This window comes from Seriola dumerili, unplaced genomic scaffold, assembly GCF_002260705.1.
Source record: "Seriola dumerili isolate Sdu_G_001 unplaced genomic scaffold, Sdu_1.0 BDQW01000621.1, whole genome shotgun sequence".
Taxonomy (NCBI): Eukaryota; Metazoa; Chordata; class Actinopteri; order Carangiformes; family Carangidae; genus Seriola; species Seriola dumerili.
The window spans coordinates 267,966-287,265 of record NW_019174876.1 but is presented as its reverse complement, the minus strand read 5'-3'; the positions used below and the strand labels follow the sequence as shown (position 1 = coordinate 287,265).

Sequence of the window (19,300 nt, the reverse complement as noted above, 5' to 3'; positions counted from 1 at the left end):
ATATCAGTACGAGTTGTGTTTTCCACTAGAAAACTCCTGGTATGGAATGTCTAAAATCTCAATCATGTTCACATGTACAGCGTCTCCAAAGGTTTATAGATGGGTGTTTCTACACACAGAAACAAATCTACATTCCTGAAACACTTGTCATGGCAGTTGCACACAGAGACATACTAGAGGGCAAAACCAGAATACAACACTTCTGAGACAACTATTGTTTCTGTATCAAGGTGGTGCTTACTCTGCGCGCACACACACACACACACACACACACACACACACACACACACACACACACACACACACACACACACACACTATCTGTTTCTTAATGAGGCATAAGTGGCATACAGCAACATGTCACAACTACTCCATAGCACTCCTGCTGACTTACAGATCATAATGTTGATTCCACTTTGGGTCCAGCGTATTTCTCACAGTATCTGTAGAGTGGCATTGTCCTGAACCGTCCACCACCACTTTGGCAAAGGGATCTGGCAACCCTGTAAAAGTAGACGGCGACAAGTGAAGTGGTTTTGTTTAGCATGTGTACAAACCTAGTAAAATCACCAATAGCCCTTAAATGGAGGAAACAATGTGTGTGACATGTTCAACCGCTTTTCTGACCCATTTATGAGATTGCAGTCACAAGTTTATCTCTGGTAGTCACCATTAATAGAGAATTGAGTTGGTAACTGTATTTGCATACACTTAACTCACAACCATAAAATTACACACAATTTCTTTACTTATAAGTACCTATTAAAGTTACTTTTCAGTTCTCCCTGCAAGCTCTCTTGCTTTATTAAGACTAATGGGAGAGTCTGTTAAACGCTGTCAAACATTAAATTTGATTTACATCTCTAACAGAAAAACTTATTATTGAGCAAAGCCAAGTGGTGCCTGACCTGAATTCATCTCAAGTTGGGATGAAGGTCATGAAACTTGGTCAATGGTCCATTCAGACTGACTGTAGACGCACATTTTACTGTGTCAGCCCAAGAGGGCTGTGAACTCTAGAAAGAAAACTACTGGTCTAATGAAACAAGCATCTTGTTCTGTGGACTTTGGTTTTTTGTCAATGTAACTAACATTATCAAAGCTTATTTCAGGACAGGCTGGTTAAACAGGTTGGTCATATATAAGAGTATTTTTCGGACCCCTTGTACTTTATCTGATTATTTGAAAAATAGGAATAGAAGTTATCTAAAGATGACAAGCGAGTACTGTTAAGAAAATGTTCTCCTCTATGAATCCCTTGTGTGAAACATTTACACAGCAAAGAGAGGGAGTCTTTCACAGTATCTTATTAAGGGTGGAAATCAGATAAGTGATTCTTCTTAGTGTGTTTATCTAGAATTTTCTTTTGTTGGTGCGTGTGGCTGAGCATGTGTGTATGTGTATTTTAAATGTGTCAGAGTATACACCTCCTGGCACCGATACTTCACACAAGTCAAACCTGTTCAGTCACCCTTATTCTGTCCTGGGACTTCCCTGTCTGTGGTTGTGTGCTTTTGTGTGTTAGTGCGTGTTAGACAAAAATGAACCACCTATTGTCTGTATCCATGACTTCCAGGTTAATGGAGAACCAACCCACTGGGTAAACACCCTGCTACTGTTGCAATTAAGTACTTTTACCATGGCCATAACAGGCAATTAAGGTAAATGATATGAGTTGGAAAAAGGTATCCTTTTGTGAAACTGTCTCATCAGAGGATCTAAATAATACATCACCTCTGACATTAATGCTAGCGGCAGAGAATGGCCGTCTGTTCTGATTACCTAAACAGAGATTGATGAAAAGGCCTAAAGCTAAACATTATTAACTGTAAATAAGTAACCTCAAAGAAACTAAGTACAAGCTCATCCCTCCAATACTCACTAAGTGTCTTCTCTATATTCGCATTAGCTTGTGATCTAATAGAAAGCTTATAAAATTGATGATTTTAAGTAGTTATGACATTTTTAAAACAAAATGCAAATCCGAGTTTAAAATGTCTTTTTGTCTTTAAACTGAAATTTGCATGTATTCTCTTGTAATTGCCATTTCGCCTCGGTCATGGGCTGGACTAAATAAAGTGTCATTTCAGTCCAGTTCTATTAAAGCCTTTTTAATTAAGTCTAGTGCTTCCGTGCCAGTGGACCTGGTATCTATTACCAGAAGTTAGGTTAGCGGTGGGTCCCTGTGCGTGCCAGGCCTCCTGCTGTGTATAACAGACAGACAGCTCCTAAGGGACTTCATTTACAGCATGGCTTCAAAAGCCAGCAAGCTGCCACTGCTGACAAAGCCCATTCTAATGCACAAGGGGGGGAATGGGACAAGAATAGCAACACGTAAAAATAGGCTTTACTTACGGAAGAAGTCTTTCTTTGCCAGGTTCTTTGCACAAAGGACTGGAAGAGAAGAAATGCAGAGAGATGTTAATGACAGGTTAAATATTAGATGTGTAAGAATTAAAAAAAAAAAAAGGCCACACACTGTTCAGACCTTGGAGGTCATCAAATATACAAATAATATTTACTCTAGAAAATTATACAGTATTTCAAATTAAAGAAAACAAAAGAAGAGCACTTCAAGAGTATGTGACATTACATCTTCCTTTATTCTTTATTTTCTATTTACATTATACACATCAGTAGCAGCAAATGTGTTTCACTCATCATCAGTGTGTCATGCAGCATGTTACTGCTATACTACACTTTCTGTCTGCTTATATAGCTGTTTTGTGCTTTCTTGACTCCTCACTTCCTTCTAGTGACATTACAATATCTCAAAAATATTCCTCTGTTTTAATATTATTTTACAATTACATTTGTAATGTGTAAATATCAGCCAACATTTTGATTAGGCTAACTGTTTCTCTCTGGTAATATCTCCAGTAAAAGCCCAACTTAAGATTTCATTATTTATCACTTTCTCTCTTAGCTGTAAAATTTGACACAGTTCCTTTCGGTAATTACTTCTGTCTTTTTGCAAACATATTGGTTTGTCCTTCCTCGCTGCCCCATTACAGGCCAGGAGACCAGTTTTGAGAGTTTCTCCTTGTAAAATATTGAGTAGACAAGCACCGTTTCCTGTATGAAGCAAGTCCCTGGGAGTATGCATCACAGACAACATACAATGGCTTTCAGCAGAGACAGAGAAAGAAAGACAGCAAGTCTGTGTTTGAGTTTGTTCTGTTCTTGTCTTTTTTATTTCCCTCCCCAAATGTCTCCCTCATGGTGTGTTGTAGGGCCTAGGTGAACTGAAGCAGACTAGTGCTTTCTTTGGAGCTGGCTAGACAATCCTGTGACAGTTATGGAGTGAGACAAAGTAGGCCAAGCATCAACATTCAAGAGCAATGGCAGAGAAAACTCACACAATGAATATAACAAAAACAACAGTGACCTTAAGACACGAGAAAGGGAGTTTAATAAGCATTGTGGACTGTCAGCAGACAGACCAAGGGTCTAATCACTTGTTTGTCAGTGAGCTAGAGGTGGTACTAAGCTCTAAGCAAAGAGACAGAAAAAAGGGGTCAAGATAAACTCACACAAACTGTTCAATCTTTCTGCAAGTGCTTCCATCCATCCATCCATTTTCTATAATCACTGCTTTCCATTAATGGCCATGAGCTGGTACTTCCAATTGATTATTATTACTACAGGTACATGTGACCGCTTTCTTTTCCAACCATATCATGGCCATAGACACCAGGCAAATGAGTACCTGCCTTATTCGATATTCGATGGTTGTTAAACAAAAGACGTAGATCCTCTGCAGTGCCTACGCAGCTCAATGGGCTGTAAAGTGATATTACATCAGCCTGAAAATTGGAAATCAAGATGTACATCTTTGACATGCATTAGCCTTATTTAGACATAAGATAAGGGCTATGAATATTCTATGTAACAGAAAGTCACTGAGCTCAATCAACTTTTTGTCCATCATGACACAGGCATAATGTAGTCTGACTGGCTTCATATAAGTAATGTATTATAAGTAAAATGTATTCACTACTTCATTCTGCAAAACACTAGCCTCGTTAATTTAAAAATCATGTCAGCAAACAGAAAACAGGTTACGTTAGCCCACAGTGTAACAAAAAACATGGCTGGAATCTCAACTATGTGTCCTACAAAGACAATTCATTACAAAACCTCCTTGTCGTATCAGAGTAGAGATGTCACAAGAACCAATCAGTCCCAAGTCAATGCCAAATGTCTGAGAGCAGTACTTGTTTTTCTACAGTACCGTAGGTGTTGTAGGTAGTGGAGATGTGATTCTTCCAGGACTGACGAGGGCAGTACAGTAAATCTACAAGCATTCTAGTGTGACGTCCAGTAAACAATAATAACAACATGTGGAATGGCAATATCAAGTGCGGGACTTCTGGAGTAAATTTAAAAAAAAACACTCCAAGACTGGTGTATGGAGATATTTTGTATTTGACGTAGATCATCTGGGACATGTTTTGGACAACCAAAAGCCAGTATGCAAATGGTGCCACAGAGCATTTCAAATGAAAGAAGGAAACACACCATAAGCGTGTTTAGGCTAACATAGCGAGAGCTTATAACGTGAGCTGGGTGCTCACAACATCATCAGCTACAGTCATTACTGTTCAGTCTGTCAAAATATAAAATTGACTTTTTAAATAAATATTTTCACACAACGTGTCTGTCAGCTTGTTAGTCAATTTAAACTACTGCTTGCACACTAACTAAGTGGAGGTGTGTGCATGTGCATGTATGTGTGCGTGCGTGCAGGCACTGTTGTTTTCTGTGTTTTGCTGTGGTATCACATTTGGTATTGAGAATCGTTTAGTTGGTATAGGCACTGACAACCAAATTTCTGGTATCGTGACATTCCTATATCAGAGGCTTTGTTATTATCGCATCTTTCAAACACATGAAGCAAAAACAGTTGTGTTGGGCACATCATGTACATAGCTTACACAACAGATCACGTCAAATTGTGTGATTCTGTCACGAAGGAGAAACAAGCAACACTTTCATAAAATATATGGACAGGTCTGGGAAACCAACCTCACATTACACCCATTCAATGTGGAGACCTTGACAGTGACCAAAATGACACAGTCAGACACATCAGACAGAATCACAACATGGGAACAGACGATCTCAACAGAAACCAAATTACACTGACTGGGCCAACTGAATGAACACTAACCATCAGCTTGTCAGGGGAAATTACACTGCCAAAGCCGACAGTATGGGCACAGGCCAAATCAGAGGCAGCCAGAAAAACCTCCTGTGGGACTAAACGGACACCATGTTGTTGGCAGACAGGAGAAAAACAGGAGAAACAGAGTCCTGAAATCTTGGCGGAACATTTGTGGGCAGAGAATCTCAGAAACAAAATCAGCCACCAAAGTTTAAATAGGTCATTTTCCTTAGCCTAAACAGTGTCTTGTCTTAAATATCTATGTATAAACCTATTTTGTACACATGGATTCCAGGGTATAATAGTATCAGATGTTTAATGATACCAAAATGTTGTGATTGAGTAAATCTGAGCTCATTCTGTGAAACTGGGTGACAAAGAGCATGGCTTTAATTCATTTCTGATATAAACTGCAATAACCAGAGGCTCCAGGAAATGACAAACTGCTCCTAAATCAGTGTATTTATGGTTGATTTCCTGACATTACTCACGCTGAGAAACCTGAATCCCACAGTATGACATTTAGCATACTTGACAAAGGCCTTAATTTTTTGGAGACTAAACAGGGATTGGCTTTAGAGTAGAATGATATTATCATGAGAATATTAAATTCAGATAAGATTTTAACTCTAGCCAACTATATTTCTTTGTTCAACTCTATGGCAACGGAATATGCTCAGTCTTGTCTCAAAAAAGCCTAAATTACTAGCCTCATATTCAGACTTAACTGCTATGCCATCTCACTTCATTCATTCAAAAGAGTCAATGAGCAAACTGAGGATGTGGACGGTAATTTAGAGGTAAAAAAAACCCAGACTATTAAACAATCCCAATACTTCTGATAAATGTACAGTTGATGCGCTGTGGATGCTCACCACACTCAAGAGCCAAAACTGGTAAGTAGCCACCATGCTGAACTGAATGTACTTGGCTCTCTGGTTACCAAACTATGCTAATGAAGATTAAGGGATTAACCTGCACTCTGCTCCGCTGTCTCAGCCACAATTACCACAGAGAGAAAAGCCTCTCTCATTGTTATCAATTGCCTCTCACCAACTGTGCTGCCAGGCACAGCAGGCTGCTGCTACTGATGATGATGAATAGGTTCATAAATTACACAATGAAGCAGTAATGACAAAGTTTTAGATAAAAACAGTCAGCAATGTTTTATGATTTGGGAACCACAAAAATTGTGCTGAAAAAAAATTCCCAGTTCTACAAGGTACATCATGAACTTACTGATGACTTTCTAAATTAGAGCTAAATTAGTCTGTCTAAAAAAAAAGCAAGGCACCAAGCTACTGAGCATATCATCAGCATGTATGTCACAACAAAGTTTGAGATAAAGCCACTCTCAGGTGTGTGTGCATCTATTAGCATTAGGGCTGACACTAAAAATTACTTTCATTATAGATTAATCCGAAGATTATTCTCTCAATTAATCATTTTGTCTATAAAATGTCTGAAACGAGTGAAAAATGCCAGTTATAATTTCCCAAAACTCAAAAAGATGTATTGAAAATGCTTGTTTTATTCAATCAACAGTCCAATACCCAGGGATATTCAGTTTACGGTCATATATGACAAAGAAAAGCAACATGTCATCACATTTGAGAAGCTGGAACCATTGAATGTTTGCTTGAAAAATTAAATGATTAATCAATTATCAAATAGTTGCTGTACAATGTTCCGTTGATTTGTACTTGCTTGTACTTTACACAAGACGTCTGCATTATAGACGGACTGATGGAAGTGCAACTGAAGAAATCACTGGCTTTGCGTGTTACAAAGCTCCAGCAGTGAACTGAAATAGCTAAAGCATTGCAATGAATACTGTGAGAAAGTGCAGAGGGAAATTAAAAACAGAGAAGAAATAAAAAATAGGTTGTGTTTGTTCTAATTGCCATCTAAAACTGAGTTGGATAGCGAACAAAGGGAAATGGAAGTTATCGCTTCTGAGAAACTGTAAAATATAATTTTTTCAAGCCTTAGTTTAGCTTCCAAAAAAATGATTTAAGTAGTTTATAATGGTCTCTAAACTAATACAGAAGATTATACAGGGTGCATATATGTTATTAACAAAGCAAAGAAGTGGACTAAATACAATGTAATGTATTTGTGAGACCTTTTTTCAATTACCCTGTGTCAGAGCATTCATATAGGGTTCTTAGACTTTGCATATTTGGAAAACAAAGATGGTCTGAGAAATTTTCTGAAAACCTTTATTTATTTAGGTATTATAGCTGATATCACCCCCCACAGACTTCAAAATCATTTTACAGTAGCCCCACCAGGATTTAGATAAACATGGCTAAATATGTTGATAATCTTATCTGGGCTTATGCAGAATCCACCACGGTGGATCCTAGCATCAATGAGGAATCAAATCTCATCTCGGCACCCTGTGGGTATCCAATAGTGTTGAATAGCTGCCACGTGAGCAGGCAGGCCATGGTGACCCAGAGCTGGCAGAGGACCAAACTCATTCAGATCCTAACATGGAAAGCTAGGTCAACTAGGAATCAGTAAACGACCGGGAGGCCCAGGGGTGAGGCTGCCCTGTGTTGTCTGTGGATCATCATCTCTACCACTAACACCCACTTAAGCAATAAGAGAGATTATAAATAAGGATGCACACCAGTGTCCTGCAAACAACTAAGGAGAGGAGCAGAACACCACCATTCACAGATCGACCTCCCTAAATATTTCTGCAAAGACACTGCCTGATGACAACTGTTTGATAAAAGGATTGCAAGTCATTTCAAATCTTTGGGAAGGTTTCTTAGAACATTTGAGTAACCTTTCTGTCTTATTTTAGTCACTTGTTAAAGCACACTATGGGTTCAAAATGAGAGGCCTAAAATAAGCTAAGTAATATCCTAAAGTTATAATTACAGCTTTTGTATTTGGTCACTACTTATACGCAAACCCGTACTATAGGACTGACATGGTCTCACAAGTTCTTAACTGATTTAGGAAGCTGATCTTCCCTCCACGTTTAAGATACTGGTGGCAATAGCAATCCCTGCAACTTTACCGAATCAAGATGGACTAGGCTGGTTTCTACCTTCTCTTGCTCTGATGTAACAATTTCTAAACATTTGACCGTTTTTAAAGTTGGTGAGTCCTTGGGCGTCGTGTGGCGTAGTGGTCTAAGCAGGCGCCCCATGTGTAGAGGCTACAGTCCTCGCTGCAGTTGGCCCCGGCTCGAGTCCCGCATCAGTCAGCCTTTGCTGCATGTCATTCCCCCTCTCTCTGCCTCCCCATTTCCTGTCTCTCTACTGTACTATCAAATAAAGGCATAAAAAAGTCCAAAAAATATACTTAAAAAAAAAAAAAAAAAAAAAAGTTGGTGAGTCCCAATTGTGTTCTCACTTTCAAACAAGGCGAACCCCTGCATGTACAGCATTTCAGTCCAACAATAATATGACAGATATACAGTGCTGTACTGTGCAAAGGTTTTAGCCACTTTAGATGTTTAAATTCAGACACATGCTGCATGATAATACCAGTCAAAAAGATGACCTGCAACAGATGGCATGACTCCCACAGAGCTCGAATGTATCTCAGTATCATCAGGTCAGTGTGAGATTACATGGGGAGACAGAAGACACTGACACAAGCAAACTATGGTCACACCAAGTATTGATTTGATTTTGTTTTTTTCTGTTTACTCCACTTTGCATGAAGGCAACTGATAAAGAAATATTCATGGTAGTATTTTTGAAAGCATACTAATTTTTAGTCCATAAATGTTTTGCACAGTACTGTATTTCCTTAATCAAATAAAACCCACATATTTCTCATATTTGGTCAAAATCTAATTGTACTCATATTCACAGTGCATGTCTGTGAATATTCATCTGGTGGAAAAAAATCAGCTTCTAGAAGAAAAGGAACCTATTAAGAGCTTACATAAACTACAGCTTTTCATGCCAAATTGCTCATTTCGTCATTCGACCACCCAAAGTTGCCGTCATCTTAAACCAATCTGTGATAGTAGTTAAAGGGTCAAAAAGGGGTCAACTTTGCTGCATTGTTTATTAAAAGGATTTGAAACAGCTGCTGTTTTGTGACCATTTGTAGGTGAGTTACCCCATTCCTCAGTCTGAAACAAGCCATAAATCAAACTAACAGTCACACCAACCAAGCCTATCCATCTAAGAAACTAACATAGAGGATAATGGCTTTACCACTGTCTGGTAGCTAAAGGACATGGAGACAGACAGTGCCCTGTCACTGACCCAGACAATATGTCCTTAGGCTTTAGAGGTCATAGCGTTCTATCCCCAAGAGAAGTGGTAGTGTACCATTTAAGCCTACACCTTTATTGAGCATGCAAACCTACATTTGAAAACTAGAGAAAAAAGAGAATATAAAAGCAAAGAGACTATTTTTGAAGTCTCAGTACCTTTCAATATGTCCAGCCACCAGCATGGCATAAAATAATAAAAATAAGTGCCACATGATGAGTCAGAGGCTATAAATGACAGTTTAATGTTTTTCAGACAGGACACCAAAGAGACCAGTTGCCAGTCTGATTTCCCGTCACTGAGATAAATAATAATTCTTCACTGTGACAAGGTCTTTATGTGCTACAACCAACTTGGGCACAGCTAATATATTTTTTTTAATGTCTATATAAAAATAAATATATTTTGTACTGTATTAATATATTTTATAAAATCTATAATATAAACACAGTCCAACTGTTGGCACACTGCAATTTACATAAATCGTTGCTCAGTGATGTATGATAATTATATTGAGAGTTACTAGAAGCAAGTCCCTTAGTAGTCATTACAAAACAAGCACAATGTTCCTCTAACCTCAAAGAGAGGCAGTTAGAGGGGTGGGAGCTTTGTAACGTCTCCGTCTGTCTGAATACAAAGGTCAGGCTGAAGGTTGACATTAGTTCTGGTCAAAAGGTGAAAGGTCGTAAACAGACAGGGACAGGCGGGTGTCAGGGGATTCCCATTTGTTTTCTCAAGAGAGACTCCAAATTGCCATTTGCAACGGCTGCTTAACGCCTCACTCTGTTTGTTGAGAAAAGGGGTAGGGGGCAGGATGAGTCAGATGTTCAAATCCTTTAAATCCTAACAGAGTGCACTGTTTGATGGATCCAGTATTTTTAGCTTGATACTCTGCTTTTAAAGATATAAGAGCAAGTGAATTCACAAAATGAAACATTCTTTTTAAAAAAGAACAAATGTTGTGATATGAATCTGTCATTCATTCATGGTGGCATTATTCACACACAAGAGATAAGCACTGTGGGAGTTGTGTGACAAGAACAATTGTGAAAGATCACAGCTAAACTAAACAAATTGGAAAATAAAATAAAAATGGAAATTGTATTTTAGAAAAAAATATTTTTGTAATGATGGTTGATTGTGTCATCGCATAAAAGAAGTGTAGTTAAAGTGAATATAAAGTCTGATCAAATTGCCTGCAGATCCTGGCACTGTAACATCAATGTTGTGGGAAAATAATAATTTGCTTATAAAAAAAAAAGAGACAAAGGACATGAGCTGTATTCAAGTTCACAAAAGTGTATGATTTGCACTGTACAGTCCACTGAACCACCAGCATGCCTCTCACCTCTTGCACTCTCTGTTAACATTATCAAACCACAGAGCTGGGCTGCTCTGCCCAAGACCAAAGGAGTTGTTGTCCAGTAGATGATTGCACAATTGTGCACTACCAAGTCCACGGTCAAGTAGATCCATTTTGTGGTTCATTTGTTCAATTAATTCTCTGGCAGCACTACAATGACAGGACAGTAAAGCCGTGCTGCCTCAGCATCCCTTTGCAGAGTATGGATGCTGGCGCTGTTTTGAAAAGCAGTGTTTTGGAGTAGTGAGTAGAGTAGAACCTAGGATCATTTTTATTTGGTTTCAGGACAAGTTATTACAGAGAATGAGACTGCACAGGTGTACCTAAAGTATATGGGCCAGCTACTGCAAAAGACTTCTGATTACTTTGCATATCTAGTGGACAATGACACATTGTGACCATCAGCTTCAACAGGCGCAGTAAAGTAGGAACACGATGCAGCTGCTTCCAGTGGACATTACGTGCAGCTCAGTTCACTCAGTTCACATGTTTTAATGTAAGGGGAACAAGCCAATTTTCACATTTCATATTTTCCGCCTGCAATACAGCGTAGTATATTGCAGCCAAGAAAGTTGAGAAGTACTCATGCCTGCTTCTGTCTTGATTTAAACTGTCATTAAAGTACTAAAAATACAGCCTGCTTTAAATTAACAGTGTGAGCTAAATGGTATCAATAGCTTCCTTTACCTTTTTGGCAATAAAGCCAAAATTAAGTAAAGTATAAGTCAAATTGAAATTGTGATTCTATGATGGGATAATATCCCTGTTTATTGCTCACCGGTGTGTAATCATCACAAAATTATGTCCATAAAACTGAGGAGTAGCCAAATATTAACATGGTAAACAGTGTGGTTCGGGGTCGCTTAAAATGTCTGATGTCTTAGAAAGCCTGAAAAAGCCACGAGGGAAAAAAAAGCAAAATCTTTCAGGGTGATAGAAAAGGCTGTTATGTGTGTATTTGGATGAAAAGCTATATTCTGCAGTTTTCTTTAAGCAATTTCCAAACTTTTCAAGACCTGGAAAATGCATTTCACTATACACATATAGAGTACATTTCTTCACAGTTCTCGAGCAAGAAAACATCTACATTTATTGAAACTAACTGATTTCAAAGTTACACATCCTATGACATCCCCAGTCATTAGTAACAGTCATTCATATTCAAAAAGGGAAGGCCCACATCCTTCCCCATTGCCCCCATTATGACTCTTGCTACAGCTCCATGCTGTCTCATTCACAGCATTGTTCAATGGTTAAAAAAAATACTTCCTCTTCCCCTCCTCACGCCTCCCTAGCGGGCTTGCTCACTCTCTAGTACACAGAGAATACATGTTGGCAAAATGTCAAGCACACTGTGTGTACGTGACCAACTTTATGTTACTGCGTCAAGTACACAATGCAAAAAAATAATGATGGCGTAGTGTGAATTAGCATTTATGGGTGTTTAAAATTGGGCAATGTTGCCAAACTGGGCTTCTAATCTGCACTGCACTTCCTTCCCAGCCTCCCATCCTCAGCCGTTCTCCAGCCCAGTGAATGCTCGGGATGCCAATTATGTCATTCATTTGAGAGGCCAGCAGTCTACAGCTGACACTCCCCCCTCCTTCTCGCCCTCCTCTCGGCTCCCAGAGGAGACGCCAACAAACTGGAGTTAGGACTGTGGAGTGGAACGTAGTCACTACATTGAGGGGGAGGGCTGAGTTGGAGAGGGGTGAGAAGGTAAAGACAAAATGTTCATATGGAGAATCTACGGAGGAATGGAGAAGGAGGAAGGGAGGAATGTGAGGAGAGGAAGAGAGGTCTATCTAGAGTCACAAATCTGTGGAACGCAGACGGCAGAGGGGGAGAAAGGGAGAGAAATATGGCAAAGCAGAGGGAGGGAACGAAAGGGGAGAAGTTAATTTGAACAAGAGAATTTTGACAGTGATGATATTCTGGCAGTGACACAGTGTTTATACTGAGCAAGGAGTAGCAGGGATGGCGGGGAAAGATAAGAGGAGATGACAGCAGAGAAGAGGAGGGATAAAAGAATGAGCAAAGTAGACCAGAATTTAGTTTGGAAATTCATAGTGTGCACATGGGAAATTGTGCATTTGTAAAACTGACTTACAAGTCTACACTTTTATTATTATTAGGAGAATGTCTGAAAACCTTTTGAAGTGGTTCTCCAAATTTCATAGATCGACCATTTCAACTTAAATAGGCTGTATTGTGTTATTCTCATGCTCCGCCCCGTCTAAAGCCATCTCATATTAGCATGTGTGTCTCTCGTTTTTTGGTTTATCATTAATGTTTCCGTAAATGGGGCCCGGGCTCCAGTTACTATATCAAAACAGCTCTTACACCCTCAAATCTAATGCTGGTATCAGAAGGTGATACAAAACATAAAAATGTCAGATTTGAGAAAACGCTTTCAATCAATCAATTTTTCAATTTCTAAATTTTTAGTTACAGTCCATACCAAATCAACTGAAGAAGCCCTGGTGGCAAACAGGAGTAAACTAACTGTAGTCAGTGATTGTGGGAGACTGACGGTCACTGACGATCATCATTAATGTATTAACTTACGTTGTAAAATAATAATAATTATTGTTATGATTATTTCTAGTAATAAATTAATATTAGATGTCATCTGTCCAGCCATAGTTTCATGTAGGCATCTCCGGCATGTAATCAATGCTTGCAACACTGACACATTAAACAGAGCAGAGGAGATCGATAGACAGAACACGTCAGGGACAGTCAGAGAGAGAGAGAGAGAGAGAGAGAGAGAGAGAGAGAGAGAGAGAGAGAGAACAATAAATAGCTGTTCTATGCACCTCCCCCTGCTGATTTTGAGTGAATATTTGGAACGGTTGGATTATTAAATGTAATTCATTAATGCTTTGTTTGTGATGACAACTTTCTTTACTCTTAACATAGCCATAAAATGTATTCGTCATCCTACTGTCATCACTCAGTGTATCTCTCTCTTTCTCTTTGGTCGCTTTTTCTCACTTGCTTATAGGGTAATGTAAGCCCCACCACCACCACCACTAGAATCATATCAGCTATTGGCATTTTCACAGTGTGAACAGAAATGACACCACGTCCATACTACCACATTTTTATTTTAAAACAGCAATTTAAAACGAAAACGATCTCACTGGGCATGTGCGCGCCAGTGTAAACAGGAAGCAGATTGTCTTCTCTGCAGTTGATAAGTTGCAAAAAATACTACGAACGAGGAACAGCAAAGACAGCTGCAGTGTTAAAATGCAGAATATAACTGCACAACAGCTGCTAGCAAAGACAACAAGGTCAGTAACGCTTGTAATTCATTATCCATGTTGCTTTCAACAATGGTAGTCGATGCTCATAAGACCCAATCAGGGAGGGACTGTGGGTGTCTACATCATTGTTTCCAAAGGTCTCAGTTTTCACCTGTCCAAACTACAACGCAACCCCATAGTTTTCAAATTAAAACAGGGCCAGCAGTGTTTCCAAAAGTCTCCGTTTTCAGTGTTAGAAAAAATCCAGAGTGGTGTGGACGGGAGGCGTTTTAAAACAAAAACGTTGTAGTGTGGACGTAGCCCAAAGGGGGAAGCCTAGATAGGCTCAGCTTTATGCATATATCCTCAAAAGCAGTGCTAATGACAGCCAGGCGAAAGCCAATTAAGATCTTCTTGATTCCAAGGGAAAGAGAGGGAAAGAGTTGTTTTAAAACTATGCTACACAAAGGACCTTTAAACTTTCTTTTAACTATAAACAAAATGGAGGAAAAGCTGATTGTTGAGGTCTCCAGCTTCCGGCTCTATGACGTGTCTTTGACAAGTTAATGCAACATAAAAAAGAAGAACATGTGGAAACAAATTGATGGCATTGTTGGTGTGTCTGGTGGTGGCGGAGACATCAGAAAACAACTGACCAGTCAGAGCAGTATGTAAATTACAAGCTCAACACAACACAACCCCAGAACTACATATTCATGAGAGGCCAGATACTGCCAGCTACTTTGTATCGGTGTGCACCAGAAGAAGCTGCCATAGTATACTGACAACATACTGACAGAAATAGCCAGAGATGGATAGGAGGTGACATGTAGAGAGACCAGAATTAAGAAAGAACATGGGGAATAAGCTAAATTAGTTTTTAGGGGGAGGCAAGCTGCCTTATAGTGAACCGTTGGAGGGTTTAGATGGGAAGAAACCAAGCAAGAAAGGTGATATGAAGCAGAGAGCAAAGGATGGAGGGAGGGATAAAGAAATAAGGGGGAGAAAATAAGCCGGAGGGAGACAAGCTCATCTAAAGTCTGAGTCACAAAGTAAATGTAATACTCATATAGGAAGCATTCAGACTGAAGTTTAATTTAGATACAGTCAGGTGTAATATCATACCACAGGAAAGTCATTCCCATATGACTCATTAGGTAGACATATGGCTGCTTATTTTATCTGCACGTGCTTTACCTGATGTAAAGTTGGGCCAACCTCTTTATGAGCACAGCCCATACTGTATATGATTCATACAACAACTGTCTCAGGAATGCAGTACAACAATTTCTTGTCAGTATTTAAACACAAGAGACCACTGCATATGATTCACACAAGGTCAAACTATGTGGGTTTGGACAGGAAGAGGGTTTTCCTTGCATCGATATGTGGACAGGGATAAATGAAGACACAAAGACGGAGTAAAAGGTGTTACTTATTGTGATTGTTGGAGATTGCGGTTCACTTAAACTGAAATTAGCCCCTACAGCTGTTAATTTTTTGTCCTTGTAATATTTTCATATCTTTAAAAAACAATAGTTGTGATGCTCTATTAGCATTATACTAAAGCTTATTTAACTTGTCTCCTTAAGGTGCCTGAAACAACAACAATTAGAAGTCAGCCCACCCAGGATTGTGTGTTCGTGTGTGTGTTGAAAATAACTGCATATGTGTGTGTGCTACATTTGTAGTGTGTTCATTCCCATATGGATGCCAGGATTAATTTATTAACTGTCTCTGCGTGAGAAAAGACAGGGGTAGAATAAGATGACGACCATGATTATGAAGTGGAAAACAGTGTTCAGAGGTTGAGGTGGGGAGGTGGGGATATAGAGAGCACTAAGAGGAGAGAAGAAAGCAATAAAAGAGGAAAACTACAGTGATGGAAGAGGGGATAGGGACAAATAAAACAGAGGAAGAAGAACCTGCGAAATATTACAAGGAAAATTAAGGAGGAAAAGTATAATAAAGAAGAGAGGGGGTGATGGAGGGCAGAGATGACGCCCTTGGTAATACAACATGCCATTCCTCTCTACGTCCCACAACCACTGAGGAAGGAAATCTGAGGAAAGCAAGGGACAGAGTCTATGTATTGAATAAACTGGTTTCTACCTGAGACTCTGAGACCACAGCATCACAGACACACTAACAACTTGCTATCAAGCTCAGAGACACAGACAACTATTCTGATTTCCACTGAGTTTCACAAAGGCCTAATAAAGCCTAATAAGGCACTAATACACAGGAGTGCTACAAAGTATAAGGCGTCATGCTACGATGAGCCTCTAGCTGCAAAGCAGAAGGCACAACTTTCACATAATCACTGACAAATCTAAGGAAATTCATACTTTGGCTGTATTTTGTCACCTGCCAACAACAACAACAAAGAAAAGGTTCCCTCTTGCCAAACCAGTGGACAGTTTGGTCTCGATTACTGTCATAATTCACTGGAACATGTTCAAGTTCCTCAAACTCAAACTGTGATATTGTTCCAGATCACATACTACTAACACTGCAAGTTTCAAAAGACTCATCCTCAGCTTTTACAGCTTTAGCCATTCTACAGCTTAAGTATCAAATACATAAAAAAAATACCCACAAATAGACTCTGACTTACATTCAATAATGTCAAATATGGTGATATTTCCTGCAATATGCAATATTTTTCATAATATGGGGATTTTTTTTCAGTTTTGCACAGTCTGCCCTGCTGCAGAGTCTGACCGCCATTTCACTGCTTTGATTACGCTTGGGACGCACTGCAGCCTTGTGTGTGTGTTGCTAAACTGCTCCGAATCACACAATCACACGCAATGCATGTCTGCTGCATCGCTGCTACTGCCAGCTCTATATGTCTACATTGAGCCTGCCTTGGATATGGCCATCAATACTACAATGTTGGATATTCTTTTCATTATAAACCAGAGCGAGAGAGAGAGAGAGAACCAGTAAAATACTGCCCTTCACCTGTTAAATTATTGACATAACATAATTATAGCCTACATTGTGTTTCTGCTATGACCATTTAGTGCATGTGGCCTCCGCTGTCTCCACATGTAGTTGCTAAAATGTTTTAAAAAATTTCTTTCATGTCTGTGTCATATTCAGATATAGCCTAAATACTAAAACTATAGTGAAATGTGTCAGTTTTATGTAATGTTGCTGGTATGATGATAATATCACTATCATTAGGTATTTTCCCTGTATATTTTTGATGGGAACCGCACGCATCACATTGAAAAAAGACGGTGAGACACCAAATCTCGAGATCACACTTGAATCCGATTATAACATATAACATAACAACAACTATTCACTATCCTATTGACGGAGGAAAAGGGCCCGAGGAGGAAGCTGAGCAGATGGTGATTAGATGTGTGAGACAGAATGGTGAGACACAGGCAGCTACAAGAGAGAGGGTGACAGGGCAATGCATGCCGTGTTTCCTGTCACTCTGAGTTTGAATAGCCTGGAGAGAGGTTACTTCAGGCAACAGTAGTTTTCCTCATCTCTGTGTACACATAAATATTCAACTGAGCCTAGCAGACTTTGATGGCTTTTTGTTGAGTGTGGGTGGAGGGTATTGATGTGTGGCACAAAAACACATCTATAACAAGACAGCAAGAACCTGACTGTATTTAGCTTGCATCGACCACAATAACAGACAACGAGGACAGTACTTTAATTGGCATGGGGCAACACTGGTCACATTCAAAAATATTCATTATAACTCCCATTGTCATGACACAAATCAGCGCCACATTATGACCTCCACATTATGATCTCCACATTATGACCTCCACATTATGCCAAAGCACCCAAGTTTCTCACCAGTATCCATCTTGCACAGACCTGTACCCTTGTGATCATCTCTGTAAAAGTTTCAATAAAACACTGTGCTTCAGGCTTTGTTTTTACAGCTATATTAAGAAAGTGATTTAAACAGTACATTTTTCAACAAGCAGCTAGATTGCTGTGTGAGCTCTTGGTTTCTCTTAAACATTTCAGTAGTAGTACCAAAACATGCCTACTGTTCTGTACTGGTAAATCCTGCTCTTATTGTGGTTATGTTAACAGTGGAGCGGGATGGTGTGGCACACTGGTGCTGTCCAAGCTACTTGATCCTCGTCTCCACAATAAAAACCACTGCATCACTCATGTCTTCCAACTGTCTCTCTCCCACAGTTAAACTAAAAACACAGACTCAGAGAGAGTGGGATGTGATTTGAGTGGCAGTGTGTGTGTGTGTGTGTGTGTGTGTGTGTTCGCACAGTAGACATACTGAGTGGTCCACCAGACACGCACGCACGCACGCACGCACGCACGCACGCGCGCACACACACACACACACACACACACACACACACACACAGAGGTGGGTAGTCTGACTACAGAAACAGTAGAGAACAGTGAGGGGGAGGAAAGTGTGATCCATAAAGTCTACCCTGCCGTCCTGCTTCTACTGGGTTTAAAAAATAAATAAATACGAATGAGAAATTATAATAATTTTCTCTATTCACAGGTAAAACTAGTTAATATTTACGACTCTAGCCAAGCAACAGTGATACATTTGTGGTCATTCTTTGATGCCGCACACTGCACACGTTTCTCATTTTCTGGCAATCAAAGACAAAAACTGCTTCAGTTCAGATAAGAAATAGTTTTTAGTTTCATTTTTATTTCAATAAAAAGTTTGCCGTTTTGTTTAAATTTTTATTAATACCCCTGATTTTACATTGTGCTACTAAGATTTAAGAGCAACACAGTCTTTTACAAAAAGATGGAGATTTAAGGCCAACATGGGGCTGCAAACAACATTCCTTTAATAGCATTACTTGTACTTTTTGGCCACATCAGTGGCTTACTCTAGCTCATTAGGATTTGCTAAAAATTTCTAATTTTGATATATATAAACATTCTTATTGATTTGGTATAATGTTCTCTGTTGATTTGGTATTAACTTGTGCAACTCAAAACACTGTATGTGGGTGATGAAAGTGGAACATACGACTATATAAATATATATAATAACACTAATTAAAATTTAAATGAATTTATTATTTTTGCTAAGGGTCCCTGGAATCCCCCCACAGACTCCTTAAGGTCCCCAAGCAAACTCACTTAAAACATGAAGTACTGTATTGTGGTGAGGGACCGGTACAGGAAGTGTGTGTGTGTGTGTGTGTGTGTGTGTGTGTGTGTGTGTGTGTGTGTGTGTGTGTGTGTGTGTGTGTGTGTGTGTGTGTGTGTATGTGTGTGTGTGTGT

The 19,300-nt window shown here is 39.3% G+C and overlaps 1 protein-coding gene across 1 annotated transcript in view; it reads right to left on the bottom strand.

Moving 5' to 3' along the window:
* The window catches only part of LOC111236290 (E3 ubiquitin-protein ligase SMURF2-like), a 65,956-nt gene that overhangs the window by 31,319 nt on the left and 15,337 nt on the right, over positions 1-19,300 (bottom strand). Inside the window, exons 2-3 of the mRNA XM_022764968.1 lie at positions 2,356-2,394; positions 395-503 (exon numbers count right to left, since the gene is read on the bottom strand). Coding sequence (XP_022620689.1) covers positions 395-503; positions 2,356-2,394 — 148 coding nt within the window. The remainder of the gene's footprint in view (positions 1-394; positions 504-2,355; positions 2,395-19,300) is intronic.